We start from the raw sequence: 14,849 nt of genomic DNA, 5'->3' as shown, positions 1-14,849 counted from the left end.
ATTTGTTTTCCTGGAGGATTTTCTTGGCTGAAGTAATTTCAGAGCAATATTATTTCATATCCTTGGCAAATTGCAAAGTAATCTTCCATGTTTTTAATTTGCATATTCAGCTCTACTAACTACACCTCTGAAAGCAATTGCTTTCCACATGCAGTCCACCTACCAAGCTCAACCTTCCCCTTTCTACATATACATCTTCAATGTCTTTCATTGTAGACTTCATAGAACTCTATTGCAGCTCCCAACTTGAGAGGTTCTCTAGCATGTTTATTGTACCTTTATGGCTCTCCACAATCTGGAGGTACATTAACATAGCGCTTCACGACCTACACAACCTCAATAAAGCATTCCATCCCATTTATCAAGCTCTATCCATTAAGTCTAGCTATACGTTTCCAAGATGCAACCAACCAAAAATTATACTTTGCAGTGCTTAGAAATTTATGCAGGAATTCAAGTTGCAAATGGCAAACGTCATGGTTAGGGGACCTCCACTCGAAATCTATCCATAAGTAGTTCGTGAACATGCAAAGTTGATTCTGATTCCAAAACTTTCATACATTGCTACCAACATCTATATCTGCCAAGGTGGGAAACCTCCGAAACCCAGGGAGCTCATGTGGCTTCCTTTGACTGGCTCCGGTATGCAATACGGCAATACACTCACTACCACCACTCAAGGCAGCTTACAGCAAGTAAGGTCAATTCAATGGCACAGAGACCATCCACACCCTTACTCAACTAGGAGGTAACCAAGGACCTATGTAACTCCACACACATGGAGAGCAAAACACTCGCAAATAATAGGAAGTAATTCTTATGGAAGTTATGCACATTCTGGATGCACCCTAGTCATAAATAACCTCACAGGCAAGTGAAAAATAGTGGAGATTCATCTAGAAAAGCAGAGTCCAAATAACTCTTCTTGCCAACCTGAAGGACAGTGTGTGTCTTTTTCATTTAAATTGAGAACACTCCAAAACCCAGGGAGCTCATGTGGCTTCCTTTGACTGGCTCAGGTATGCAATACTGCCATACACTCACTACCACCACTCAAGGCAGCTCACAGCAAATAAGGTCAATTCAATGGCAGAGAGACCATTTGAGTGAGATTGCACAATCAAGTGCACTCGACATGCAATGTTCTCAGTTTTTTGGAGCTAACTAGATAAAACAATGACCTCTCCGAATGCTTTTGTTCCATTTGCAAAATATTAAAATACCACAATATTATGCTGGGAGATGCACAATTTTGTATCTTTTACTTCACATTCACACCATACGTCAGCTCAAGTGACTAGTTTAAGAGCTCTCGTTTGAATAGACAGGACTCAAAACTCTTCTTAACCACGTCCACATTCCATACAGTAACATATGAAATGCAAAGGTGTTTGCCTGTAATAAAGGGCCTAGCCCTCCTCCTATGAAGAACATGCACGAACAGGATACAGTCTCACCTTCAACAGAAACATTAGATGTTTTGCCACCTTCAAAACATTCTGCCAAGCTTGTTACCAGCTTCCGAAAGAGATTCTCCTATGTGAAAGCGCTGCCACTTCCCTATCAATGGTTGCAGTTGTTGCACCTTATCATACATACCTAAGAGCCCACCCGTATGGAGGAAAAGCACTTTTTTGCCTTCCCAGTCCTGTGGTTTCTCCTTCATATCCTTCAGCATCCCAACCAAAGCTTTTCCACTGTTACGAAGGGAGCAAACAAACTTGTGAGCACAGTTTGCTTTGCATTAAAAAACAGCTGCCCCTTAGTCACCCTCACACTTTCCTTAGCACACAAAGAAAGCATATGCAGCATGCAAACCAGGTGATTAAATATAATTTTATTACTGTTTTTCCCGTTAATCTGTTCCATTTGTTTCATCAATCAGCAAATAAAGGCTTTTCATATCCTTTCAGCTTTTTGCAAAGGAGAGCATCTTTGCATATATAAGAAAGTAACTTTGCTTCCTTCAAGGTGCCTAGTCTTCCATGTCAACATGGCGCAGGAAATACCAATAGTTTGATAACTTCAGTGCAGTATCTATGGCCTACTGCTGAGTTCTCCACAGAAATTTGCAATCCATGCATCATCACAAAGAGAAACTTAACAGTAAAATGGACCTCAAACAAGAATCGTGGTCACACCATGATGTTTCCTACTTCCTTTTCCTTACAATATTTGACTATGGTAATGGTAAATTGTCATACCTATAGACTGGATCAAGAATAACCCCAGTAGTCTCAGCTATATCCTTCACCACCCTTAACTCCTCTGTGGTACTCATGGCATACCCAAGGCCCTTCGCCTGTATCATAGCATTAGAAAATACTACGGGTTTAAAAAATCAGTCCTCTAGCTATAGCTAGTCAATCTTAGATAGGGGAGAGAGGAATTCGAAGCCCAATTAGCTTGACCCACTTGTATAGACTACATGGAGGCAAACCTTCTAGTGTTCATCCGGAATGGATACTGATAGCAGAAAAAACCATAGCGGAGTAATGGGCATTTAAAAAGTGCTAAACGCAATTTTCACAAAAAGGACTGGCCAATCTTTGTGCTTTTATTTACTTACATCAGAGACATTGACAAGAGCCCGAGAACTGAAGCCTGCATTTAGACCATCAAGTAGGCCTTGTGTATAGTCATAGAAATAATCTGGGTCATCACATACTGCATAGGCATGCACCTGTAAAGAAAAATGCTACCTCATATCAGGACCGTTGAAGAAACCGAACTTCTGAACTAGTAAAAGAACCATGATCTATCATTCAGTAAAAATCATCACCCTAGCCTTCAAGGTGCTGAGATGGGAAGCTAGTGACAACCCCGCTGTTGTTCCCCCACTGCAAAATAAACAAAGGAGCTAATCAAATAGTGCCCAAATTAGAAGAAAGGAAGAGTTTCTAGAATGCCTAAAAAATACATGTAAAGAAGGCCCTGCAAAAATTTTAACGCAGCCCTTAATTTAAGCAAGGAACAAAAGAAAGAGCGCTAATAATCACAATTCCTATTTCGTTCCAGTGTGTTGGAACGAATATTCAGACAAACCTGCCACAAGCCATAACAATATCATTGAACCGAGTAGCACTGCCGGCCTTTCCCATCAATTGATGCTCAACCTCCCTGATTGCTTCGATATAACCCCTGCATGATAAGAACTCCATCTCGTTTGGCTCAAAAGTCCTATTATGAGAGAGTAATGTTTCTATTCTCGGATTTCAAAAAGAATTGAAGAAAAAGTATCTGGAATATTGAGCTGCCAAGGACACTTGGGTCTCCCCTTTTATTTTATGCCAGCACATTCTCATTCTGAATGAAGAGTGTAAAAGAGAATCAAACCATGTTCCTAAAGAGTTTGAACCTCCTACAGGAATGACATAAGGCTTCCTGCCTTTCTGAATAAGCCTTTCTTTCAGCATCAAACCAAGGGCCTGCATAAAATAAAGCCATAAGTATATGCTGATAATCGTTTTGAAATCTTAAGCAATAAAGAGAAGAACAAATGAAAATGGCACAAAAAGTCTAAAGACTGGAGGCTTTTAACATAGTTGTCCGACTCACATATCACGAGGTTATCCAAGAGCTACACACATTCAGGACCCAATTGACACCTCATGAGCTTCCTGAGAGTATGAGGGAGGTGGACTTACGGATGGCATGGCTGCCACATGGGCAGCACATAGGCTGCCATGTGGGCAGCACACCTAAGAGCATATTTGACAGGTCGTAGTCTCTCTGGAGGCCTGGGACTGTACAGAATTGTCAGTGGCAGTCTGGGACAGTACGGAGCAGATCTGCACAGATATTACAGCCTGGAAGGTGATGTCAGCACGGCATTCACTACCTCACACGTGGCTGCCCAGGAGGGATAGCTTGGAGCAGGCACGGTGACAAAGCCAACTCAACCTCTACGGGAGCATGCAGGCTGAATGATCTAGGACTGCCACAGAGGTAGAAGGACAGCATATTTTGGTAAGGGCAGAGGACCACACTATGGTGGGACTTTGGCCTTATTTTGTATTGTGTCCATTGCACAGAAATATATCTACTATTAGTTCTATATCTCTCTTATGAGCACTGTCTATTTACTGGCGTGCACAAGTATGTTGAGCACACAAAGGAAAGAAGTCTTGCATTCCAATCTATAACACCACTGTGCTGGGCTACACATATCTATCTTCCACTACATACACCCTCTGGTGTGGATATTTCTAACATGGTATTAGAGCCCGGAAGGAGGTTCACAAGTGGTGGAGCTTGAAGGCAAGGACCTTTGCTGAAGGATGACCTTGATTCAAGGCTCTAGGGAATCGACTTCCACGTCATTGTGCCTTTGTGAGAAGCAAGGTGACTCCTGTTCAAGCAGGTGCGTACATAGTTTGTTCGGTTGCTACGAACGTCTCTTGTTGATTGCTCAAGTGATTTCCCAAAGCTATGTCAGCAAAGAAAGGTTCTAGTGGTGGAGGTTCCAGAGTAGGTGGTTCAAGAATTCTGGGGAGGCCAGCCGGGCTGGACAGGGCGGTGGAAGTGCTCCCGCACCACGAATTTCGGAGAGACCAGGAAGCTAGACGGGTCAAATTATCCTATTTGAAAGGTAAAGATCCGGAGTCATCTTGTGGCCAAAAAGCTGTGGAAGATCATAACGGGAGTGGATCAAATAGGATGCCCTAGCCCTAGCATTCATCATAGGGACGATAGTAGATGCAGAGATTCCTCACATCCACACGTTGATCGCGGCATGGGCCACTCTGAAGGACTTGTACGAGGCGAACACACGTCCCGGATCTTGACTCTGAATCATTAATTGTTCAATATGAGAATGGATGAAGGAGATACGCTCCATGACCATGTCACGAAGGGCTTCATTACAACTATAACAATAGGCAAGGGAAACACACCTCTGACTTTTGAGGAGCTGGGTCCCTTATTGCTACAGGAGGAGGCTTGGGACAAACTCGATAACATAGAGGATGACAATGCATTGCTGGCAAAAGATAAAGTCGGTTCCGACAAGGGGAAGCACAAGCCTAGCAGTGGTAAGCCCAAGAAGCACAACTCTGAGGATAAAGAGGACACTTCAGAAAACAAAAAAAAGAGGAAGCAAATGTGATACGCCAAGTAGTTTGCGAACGAATGCAAAAAGAAGAAGGCAGATCAAAAGAACACGAAGGGGTCCAGCTCAATTCAAGGGAGTTAGACACAACCAATGTGATAGTCACTAGAGAACTATTCTTGGTGACATCTCTGAGTGTTGCTGAGGTAAGATATGCAGACCTAGAAGTCACAATGAGGAGGTGTGTGTTAGAAATCGACCAATAGAGGTACGCACACTGGAATACTGATAGAATAGCCCAGGGTAGACAGGAGCAGCCAGCAAGCCTTGGGCCTCAACACTGGAGGTGAAGGTGAGCTAGAGGTGAGCTGTAGACTGAGTTCACAGGGCTGAACCTTAGGCTGTCTATCAGGGCAGCAAGAAGCTGAGATCTGGACGGAGGGTCTACACATGCTCGAGGTGGAGCACGCGGGCTCAAGCCTAGAGATATCCGACAAATAGTAGAAGTACCTTGTGGTAAGATCAAAGGACCACACTCTGGTGGGACTTTGGATCTATCTCTTTTGTATTGTGTCCATAGCTTTGAATGGAAATATATATTCATTTGGTAGCTTCTATATCTGGCTGGTTCATTGTCTATTGATGAGTCTGCACATCGCTGAAGTGCTGGATGCAAAATGAGGCCTGGAGCCTCTCCTTTTAAAGGCTCCAAGAGCCCCTTCAAACTTACCGACCAGCCAACCCTAAGTGGGCCGACTCGCCTGGTTGGTTGCAGCCTTAACCAACAGACTGGTTGGCTGCCTTCCCAGCCCTATATAAGGGCCTATGCACCCTGTTGGGCTGCTACCTGGCCCCATTCCTTTGTGCAGGGATCAGCCCTTGGTCCAGCCTTCAATTAGGCCTGGTTGGCTGGCTATAACCAGCCCAACCAGCCTGTCTACCCAGGCCAATCCTCCTGCTGTACTCCCGCCATGTTGTGCCACATACAGGCCCTGCTCCAGGTCGTTTTCCTGCCCACACCCACTGCCACGTGGCTCGCCATACAAGCTTCTGTACCCCGAGATACCCCGCCATCATTCCTTCTCAAGGCCACCATCTGATGCAGCCATGTTGGTCTCTCTAGGTACATCTCTCTTCTCTCTTTGACTCCTGCCCCCATAGCAGCCATAGTGCTGCCTATGTGCCTTCCATCAGTTCCCACGTCCACCCCCCCCATGCTCTCCTCATATGGGGGCTTACAGATGGGGAGGAGACCTCTCATAGAGGAGAAAAGAGAGAAAATAGAGGAAAAGAGAGGAGAAAAAAGAGAGAAAAAGAGAGGAGAAAAGAGAGGAAAAGAGATGATAAAAGAGAGAAGGAAAAAGAGTGAAAAAGTGAGGATAAAAGAGAGAAAAAAAGAGGAGGAAAGAGAGGAGAAAAAAGAGAGAAAAAGAGAGGAGATAAGAGAGAAAAAGAGAGGAGAAATGAAAGGAAAAGAGACAAAAAGAGAGGATAAAAGAGAGAAGGAAAAAGAGAGAAAAAGTGAGGATAAAAGAGAGAAAAAGAGAGAAGGAAAGAGAGTAGAAAAGAGAGGAGATAAGAGAGAAAAAGAGAGGAGAAAAGAGAAGGAAAGAGAGGAGAAAAGAGAGAAAAAGAGAGAAAAAAAGAGGAAAAAAGAATGCTCCATCATTTATGCCCTCTTTCTTTATCCCACCCTCATGCTTCAATCCGATTTTCCTCTTTCTTGGGCCCGCCCTTATGCAACGACTTATTTCCATCATTCATGCAATCCCTTATTTCATCATGAATGCAATCCCTTTCCATCATTCATGCAATCACTTATTTCCATCATTCATGCACCTTGTCCACCACTTTCCAGCAATCTGTATCCGAGATTTGAAGAAGCACCCACACTTCCCCTTTTGCCTTTGAAGAAGGGCCATTCCTGCCAATCTCGCATTACCTGAGACATATGAAGAGCAGATTCTCTCCACAGCATGCTATAAAGGCTTAAATTAAGAAGATCAAGTACATACCACGTCGTCGAACTGCTTGTGTGCTTGCTCTGAAAGCAAACCATGTACTTCATCAAGGCACGTACCAATAACCTGTGCAATCCTGTACTGCCCCCTTCTGAATTACAGCATACATCTGAACATGAAACCCTAGGGCACTCCATGGAATCCACCCTCGTGTTAGTATCAACAGCCACACACCTGGAAGATTCCAAGCACTCCATGCTGTCCTTCACCTTCACAAAGGTTTTTGACTCCCCGTCAGCCCACATTTCAATGCCACACATCTTCACCGTGGCTTCTTGGTCGGCATATCTGACCTCAATAACACACGGAGATGTCACCAAGAACAGTTCTTCGATTACCACATTAGCTTGGGCTTTTGTGTTACCCTTTGAATCTGAGTCAGACTCCTTGTTTTTTTTATCCACCTTCTCTCTGCAATCCTTCGCAAAATGGCCTGGCGTGTCACAATAGAAGCATAGTTGGTTCCGTACTCGTGTGGTTGGCTGAACCATATGCGTATGAAATAATTATTCCGTATTGCGCGTGGTAATACAAGTTTGAAGTTTGAAGTTGAAAGGTTTGTAGCTCTCTGTCAATTAAATGTGTACAATGTATATTTTCTTGTTTGTAAAATTAGTGTCACGTATGATTCAGCCCTAGGGGCTGATCCATACTCCAATCATACTTCCGTACTCGTATGTCGTATGCGTATGGTAACGTAAGGGAAAAACTATGAATAGAAGCACTTCTTCTTGGAAGTATCCTCGTCATCAAAGTCATCCTTCTTGGACTTGCCACAGTTAGGCTTGCGCTTCCCTTTGCCAGCGTAACCCTTTGCCAACGACGCCTTGTCATCTTTGTCGTTGTTGTAGAGCTTCTCCCTAGCTTCTTCCTGGAGCAATAAAGGACCCAACTCCTCAAAAGTTGGAGGTTTGATCCTCTATCCCGCTGTCACAGTCGAAACGAAGCTTTTGAAACTCCGAGGTAGCCTCCTCAGTACCATCAAGGCCAAATGGCAGGAGTCCACCTTCTGACCAACCGGATGCTAGTTGATCCCTCACCACCTTGACCTTCGTCAAGTAGTCATGCACCGAATCTCCTTCATCCATATCCAAGTTGTAGAGCTGATGCTCAAGAAGCAAGATCCATAATGTGTTATCTATCTCGTGCAGATCCTTCAGAATGGCCCACGCCTCTACTGACGTATCGGTCATCTGGATGTGAGGAAGCATAGAGTCCGCCATAGTGCCTAGGATCAATGTCAGAGCGTGGGCATCTCTATCTTCCCAAGCTTCGAGTTCCGCTCCATCTACTGGTATGAGTATCCTCCCATTGTTATCCATCACATCCTCCGGCTTCGCCTCGTCTCCCGTTGTCAGTTTCCACAGTTTTCGAGCCACTAAATAACTCCGGATCTTCACCTTTCAGAGAGGGTAATTTGTCCCATCCAGTTTCCCAGACTCTCCAAAGTTAGGGATGGTGAAAGAAAGAAATCTAGGGAAGGAGGAAGGGAGAAAGAAAGAAAAAAGAAATTTTATTAGAGTCTTCGGAAGACTGATGGGTCTATGAGACTGAAAGAAAACCTGATACAAATCACAGTAAGGGTGAAGCTATTGAAACGAGCATCATCACCCGTGCTGAATCCTAAGTCTGATCATACATAATCAAATACATCTAGATGTAACAATGAAAAGAAAAGCACTGGTGGAGCGGAGCGGAATCCTCCGTATGTCATGTCCCTTTGACTGGTGCATAGCTGGTGATGGGACGCTGGTGCCCGTCAAGGGGTGCCGTGCGTCTCGATCTCCTGGATGAGGCTTGACGCAAGACCAGAGCCATCGTGACTCCCGTGGGACGTATCCCAGGTCTAAACAATGACAGGAGGTCCCCCAAAGTGATATGTGTGTCCCCTCGATGTCTCGTGTATCGTGCTGCGATCGTCGGGTCGAGATCTCTGTCACGTCGGCGGCTAGAGACTGGACGATCAATGTCACTCAATGGGAAGAACTCTGTGATCCTGCTCTGAGAGGTGTCTGATGATGTGACCAAGCCCCGTCGCCTGACTAAGTACTCTCTATGTCGGATTCCCTCGTGAAAAGGCCGCGAGGCATCTCTGATCTAGGTAGGCGAGGAATCTCGAAAGGAGCCCGGAGCCGTCTCTAAAGAGGCAGTGGTAGCGACCTCGGATCTCGTAGTACACTGGGCACCTGAAAATAAAATGCTCCTCCGACTCAACCTCCTGACAGTCGCACACTATGCATAAGCGATGCTCCCTAGGAATCCGCTCTGCTCTGCCGCTCTCTCTCTATGCGGAGGCGGTGATGATACCCGAAACTGTCCGATGGAGATCCATAGTGAGTGAGGCATATGAAGCTCAGTGTACCCCAGTGGTGTGATGAATCCCTCCTCCGAAATGCGAAGACAGTAATCTCTGTAGAAGCTCAACTTCACTGGAAGCTCCCTCGGCTCCAACCAGGTCCTAAAGATGTGTAGCTGCAGGAGATCCTCTCGAATGACCTGGTTGGTATGTGGCCCGATCGGGATGGTGGGTAGGAGTACCGGAGGGACATCTAAACTATACTGAAAAGGAGGTATCCTATCGATGTGGAACCCTAGTCTCACAAACCATCTGTGAGTCCGTGCATACCAGCATCGCTCATCTCCCTCTGCTGCCAACCTCATGGAGGAAACGAGAGCCAACCACGGCAACCTCTGTCTCCCTTATGTGCAATCCCCATATGATATAACCCGGTGTAGATATGTGATGGTCTGAAAGGCTGCATCAAGCTAGAGTGGAGAAGCACCAAACTCAGCCTGAACGATGTGATGTGGTATAGACGGTTTCCCCCGGATCATCCGTGAGAGCATAAGGATCTGCAAGCGCTCCACCCGTGTCCACTCTATCTCTGACATGTCAGGCCCCCAACAAGGGCTACCATACATACCGGCTGGTCGGACCAAGAAGTCGAAGAGAAGAGCCTTGGTCCGAGGGTCCTGGAAGTGGGAGTGAAAGCACTGTCTCTCGAGCCGAGCCAGTGAGGCGTATCCCCTGCTCAGTCTGGCCTGCATCGCTAGTCTCGTCGTGAAGAACGGGCCGGAGAAGATGACCCCCAAGTAAGTGTATGAGGATACGATCTCAACTGATGACCCACCCAAAGTAAAAGTAAACTGTTTCCGTTGCATGTTTGCTCGAGAGGTGTTAAAGATCATGACCTTGGTCTTGCCAAGGTTGACCTCCAAATCATGGGATAAACAAAAAAGCCTGCAGTGCATCCAGGTGTCACTGGAGCCCCTCGGGTGTGGACGACAAGAGTACCACGTCATCTGCATAAAGAAGAATCCTGATGATCATCCCGGCAAGTGAGCAACCGGTCCCTCCAAACGTCCCCATGAAAGTCTCAAGCTCATCGATGTAGAGGCCAAACAGGGTCAGTGATAAGGGACAACTCTGTTTGACCCCTATGGTACTTAGGATCTCATCTGTCCAACCTGCGCCTGTACGAACTCGGCCTGAGACTCTCTCATACAGTGCCATGACTGCCCAGATGATCTCCTGATCAAATCCCAGTGTCTATAGGCGTGTGATAAGACGAGCTCGAGGTACTATGTCAAAGGCTTTTGTTGAAAATGGGGAGAGGGTGAGAGACACATGATTGGAGACAAGAGCTGAGGCACGAATTGATGTTAATAGATTGATATGTTCACAGCAAGTACATAGCCTCTTTTATAGGCTGGGCAAGCCTTATCTTCCCACACAGACACCTCATAGATGAGGTCACACACAAGAGAATCTAGATCCTATAATCTAGGGGAGGAATCACACCTACCACATGAGGTGGCAAGCTAGGGTGAGAAACTATGACATCATCCGAACTGTGCATCCTAGGCAATCTCAGAGGCTAATAGCTGGGCATAATTCAGAGGTTGAACCGAGCACTCTCATGGCTTAGGTGTCAACGTGATCAGAGACTCAAATCTGAGCATGGATGCATGACCAACTTATAGGTCTAGGGAGAACACCAACATCCTGGAACTCAGCCAGGCCTGATAAAGGATAGACATAACAACCCCCCTGTCTCCTAACTAGGTACATGGAAATAAGTGGAGCCTTTTATAGGACAAGGCACACAAAATGACAAATTATTACATCATTTTAGGGGGACTACCCAAGGCAGAGTACCTAACACACATGACTCTAGAAAGCCCACTCTTCATCTATCACCTCATGGAGGGATAGACCAGAAATAGCAGCAGTGCAGGCTTGTTCCTCAGGTCTAGAAGGTGTAGCTTCATCGTCTTCGTCCTCGCTCTGCTCCGCAACCAGATTGGCATGTTCTTTGGCTTGTACCTTTGCCATCTTCTTGAAGCAACGATCCTTTGGATGGCCAAGCTTCTGACAATAATTACATTTAAGAGGTTTTCCTTTCTTCTTGGGCTTATTTTTTAGAAAGAATGCTTTGCCAGATTCAAAGGAAGATTCTGCTTTCTCTGTAAGCCTACGGTCCTCATCAATGAGATGAGCTACCATATCCTTAAAGCTCATATTGCGGCTGACTCTGAGGACAGCAAGGATCTCATTGTACTTGGAAATGTCTTCAATACTTGAGAGAAATACAGCAACTTGATCATCATCTTCAACAATGGCTCTGATGGCAGATAATTGTTGGAGAATTGACCCAAGATTGCTCAAGTGTTCATTGAGGGTTTCAGTTTCCTTCATCTTGAGCTTGAAGAGTTTTTGTTTGAGAAATACTTTGGAATTATTGATCTTATTTCCAAACAAATTCTCTAATTTTTCCCAAACGTCATTTGCAGTCTTATCAAAATCCACATGGTGGATAAGATTGTCAGCTAAAGCTAGGCCAATGATAGCCATTGCTTTATCATTTTGGTTCTCCCACCAACTAATTCTAGCATCATCACTTTGGGGTTTTGGCTCCTTGCCATTGGTGATATTCCACATCCCTTCTCGCATAAGAAGAAGCCGGAGTTTCGTCTGCCAAGTTGGGAAATTGCTCCCTCCTATCCATTGGTGGGAAGGTCTTAGCTGTTATTACAGCCAGTGTCTAAATCCCTCAAATTTCAAAAAAGGCCCAAATTTTACATGGTAGAAGCTTCAATTATGCCAAAGGAAGACACAGGACAGAAAAGCCCTAAATTTTTGGGTTACGGTTGCTGCAAAATTAGGGTTTTCAGAAAATTGGGGTTTCTGATATTTTTTCTCAAAATATGAAAACCATAGTGCAGAAGAGGCCAAATATGCCAAAATCCCCAAAAAATACTGAAAATCTGCGCTAAAAGTGCAAAAGTCGACTTTTAGGACAAAATTGACAATTTTTGCAGATTTTAGCACCAAATGATCCTGAAGTTGCTATGCAGAGGGTCGTCTAGCATAAATGAGGGTAGGCGACCTTGAAAATTTGCTGATGGAGCAGTTCAAAGTTGAAAACGGGCTAGAATTCCCCAAAAATTGCCACGAACTGCTGGAAGCAGCCACGAGCTGTTGCAAACTACTTGAAAATAGTCACGAACTTCTACGAACTGCTGGAAAAATGGGCTGCACAGCTGCAACGTCACAGGTAGTTAAAGTTATGTGCCTAGCAAGTGCTTTGCCACCCACCCGTCAGTTGTTGTTGACGACTACTCATGAGGTGGTTCGTGCAGCGCTGATGTCCATGCCACCGAAGCAATAGTCATGCGCATCAGTGACACTTAGGAAGGAGATTGACGCAGACTGCGAGGGAGGACGTGCAGAATGGCGCAGCATCAGGGAAGATAGCGGGCAGTATTATGAGGTAGGGCAGCAAAGGCGGGTAGAAGAGCGAACAGAGGAGTGGGCAGAAGATCCGCAGGATGGCGGGTTTGTTTGCTGTTTGCTGCGGGCTGAATGGCGACTGTTGCAGGAGCAGCAGCGTGGGCAGAGAGGTGCAGCGTAGAGCAGCAGTTGCGTGGGCAGGAGCTGCAGCATGGGCAAGAGCTGGAGCAGCAGCGTGGGCAGCTTCGGGTCAGGGAAGACCTGCTCTGATACCAATTGGGAGAGGGTGAGAGACACATGATTGGAGACAAGAGCTAAGGCACGAACTGATGTTAATAGATTGATATGTTCACAGCAAGTACATAGCCTCTTTTATAGGCTGGGCAAGCCTTATCTTCCCACACAGACACCTCATAGATGAGGTCACACACAAGAGAATCTAGATCCTATAATCTAGGGGAGGAATCACACCTACCACATGAGGTGGCACAAGTGGCCTCAAGACTCTTCACACTCACACAACTGTAGGACACTCCTAGGACTCTAGGACCACACACACTAGGACTCCGATTCCAACAAACCCCCCTTCGGAGCTAGGGTGAGATACTATGACATCATCCAGACTGTGCATCCCAGGCAATCTCAGAGGCTAACAGCTGAGCATAATTCAGAGGTTGAACCAAGCACTCTCATGGCTTAGGTGTGAACGTGATCAGAGACTCAAATCTGAGCATGGATGCATGACCAACTTATAGGTCTAGGGAGTACACCAACATCCTGGAACTCGGCCAGGCCTGATAAAGGATAGACATAACAACCCCCCTGTTGTTAGAATTATAGATATAATTCAGCAGTGACCAATGTAATTTATTAAGCTAGTTAGGGGCACTTTTCCCTCTTTAAGAGGTTTTTCTCCCTAACCGCAGTTAGTTCACTAACTATGGTTAGTGACTACTAAGGTTTTGTCACTAGGACAAAACCTTATCTCTAACTCCTTCAGTTGTACACTCTCACACTCTTCTATTGCAACCAAGCTATCAAGCTTTCAGCTCTCAAGCTCACTCTCTCTTGCTCTCTCTCTCTCTCTCTCTCTCTCTCCCCAAACACTCACATTTGGTATCAGAGCCTCGTTGAGCTCCTGCTCCCAGCCCAAGCTCCTCCTCCTACTGCATTCCCATTGGAGCACGCCATCCGTACAAGCGTCGTCCGTACAGATCATCCGTACAATCTGTACAGACTGTTTTACGTACAGTTTCGTATTGCACCTGCGCCACTCGCCCGTACCTGCCTGTACTCTGTCGTACCCACCGTACCTGAGCATTCTGTACCAGTCGTACCTTCTGCATCGTCGTTCCTACGTCGCCATACCATTTTGCATCAGAGCCGTACCTGCAATCTCGTCGTACTTCACGACTGTACGGTGTACAGCTTGTCGCCGTACAACGCCGTACGTACCTGATCTGCAGAGCTGTTTGGCCATACTGTACCTACTGTGCTAACGCGTACCTGTCGTACGTGCTATACCTGCAGCCTCACCTGCGTCATCGCCGTACGTACCAATCGTACCTGCACTCCGTACATTGATCGTACCTGGCCGTACAGGTTGTACCTACGCACAAGCTGTACCTTGCAGGTGATCTTACGCAAGCACATTTTGCAGACAGCCATTGTTTGGCTCAGTTTTTTGGGAGTACATTTGGGGCATCTTGTTTGTTGCAGACATTGCAATCAATTTGCAGCTGTTGAAGAAACTTGGGGCTGCACTTGGAGCAAACATTGCAGATTTGGTCTGAAATTTGGGTCTTTCTGCTGAAATTGCAAAATTTGGGCTTTCTGTACTTTTGCCCCTTTCTGGTTGCAATTTCAAGCTCGAAATTTGGGGCTTTCAATTCTACAGTACAATTTCTTGAAGAAATTTGGGGATTTTGTAATTACACTGCAATTTCGCATTGAAATTCGGGGCTTTTGCAGACAGAGCGCAATTCTTACAACATTTGGGGCTTTTGATCAATTTGCCCCTTTCCGATTGCAATTTCAGGCCTAT

At 45.7% G+C, this 14,849-nt stretch overlaps 1 protein-coding gene across 2 annotated transcripts in view; it reads right to left on the bottom strand.

Moving 5' to 3' along the window:
• Nucleotides 1-1,245: 1,245 nt before the first annotated feature.
• The window catches only part of D-CDES (D-cysteine desulfhydrase), a 60,549-nt gene continuing 46,945 nt past the window's right edge, over nucleotides 1,246-14,849 (bottom strand). For both annotated transcript variants that reach the window (XM_087381483.1, XM_087381482.1), the window contains exons 5-10: nucleotides 3,337-3,428; nucleotides 3,046-3,141; nucleotides 2,783-2,840; nucleotides 2,570-2,683; nucleotides 2,205-2,302; nucleotides 1,246-1,697 (exon numbers count right to left, since the gene is read on the bottom strand). In XM_087381483.1, coding sequence (XP_087237609.1) covers nucleotides 1,490-1,697; nucleotides 2,205-2,302; nucleotides 2,570-2,683; nucleotides 2,783-2,840; nucleotides 3,046-3,141; nucleotides 3,337-3,428 — 666 coding nt within the window. In that variant the 3' untranslated portion in view covers nucleotides 1,246-1,489. The remainder of the gene's footprint in view (nucleotides 1,698-2,204; nucleotides 2,303-2,569; nucleotides 2,684-2,782; nucleotides 2,841-3,045; nucleotides 3,142-3,336; nucleotides 3,429-14,849) is intronic.

The sequence above is a fragment of the Dipteris shenzhenensis genome, chromosome 11, assembly GCF_047967505.1.
Source record: "Dipteris shenzhenensis isolate YYH24624 ecotype China chromosome 11, Dip_SZ_1.0, whole genome shotgun sequence".
NCBI lineage: Eukaryota > Viridiplantae > Streptophyta > Polypodiopsida > Gleicheniales > Dipteridaceae > Dipteris > Dipteris shenzhenensis.
This window is presented reverse-complemented; position numbering and strand designations above follow the sequence as displayed.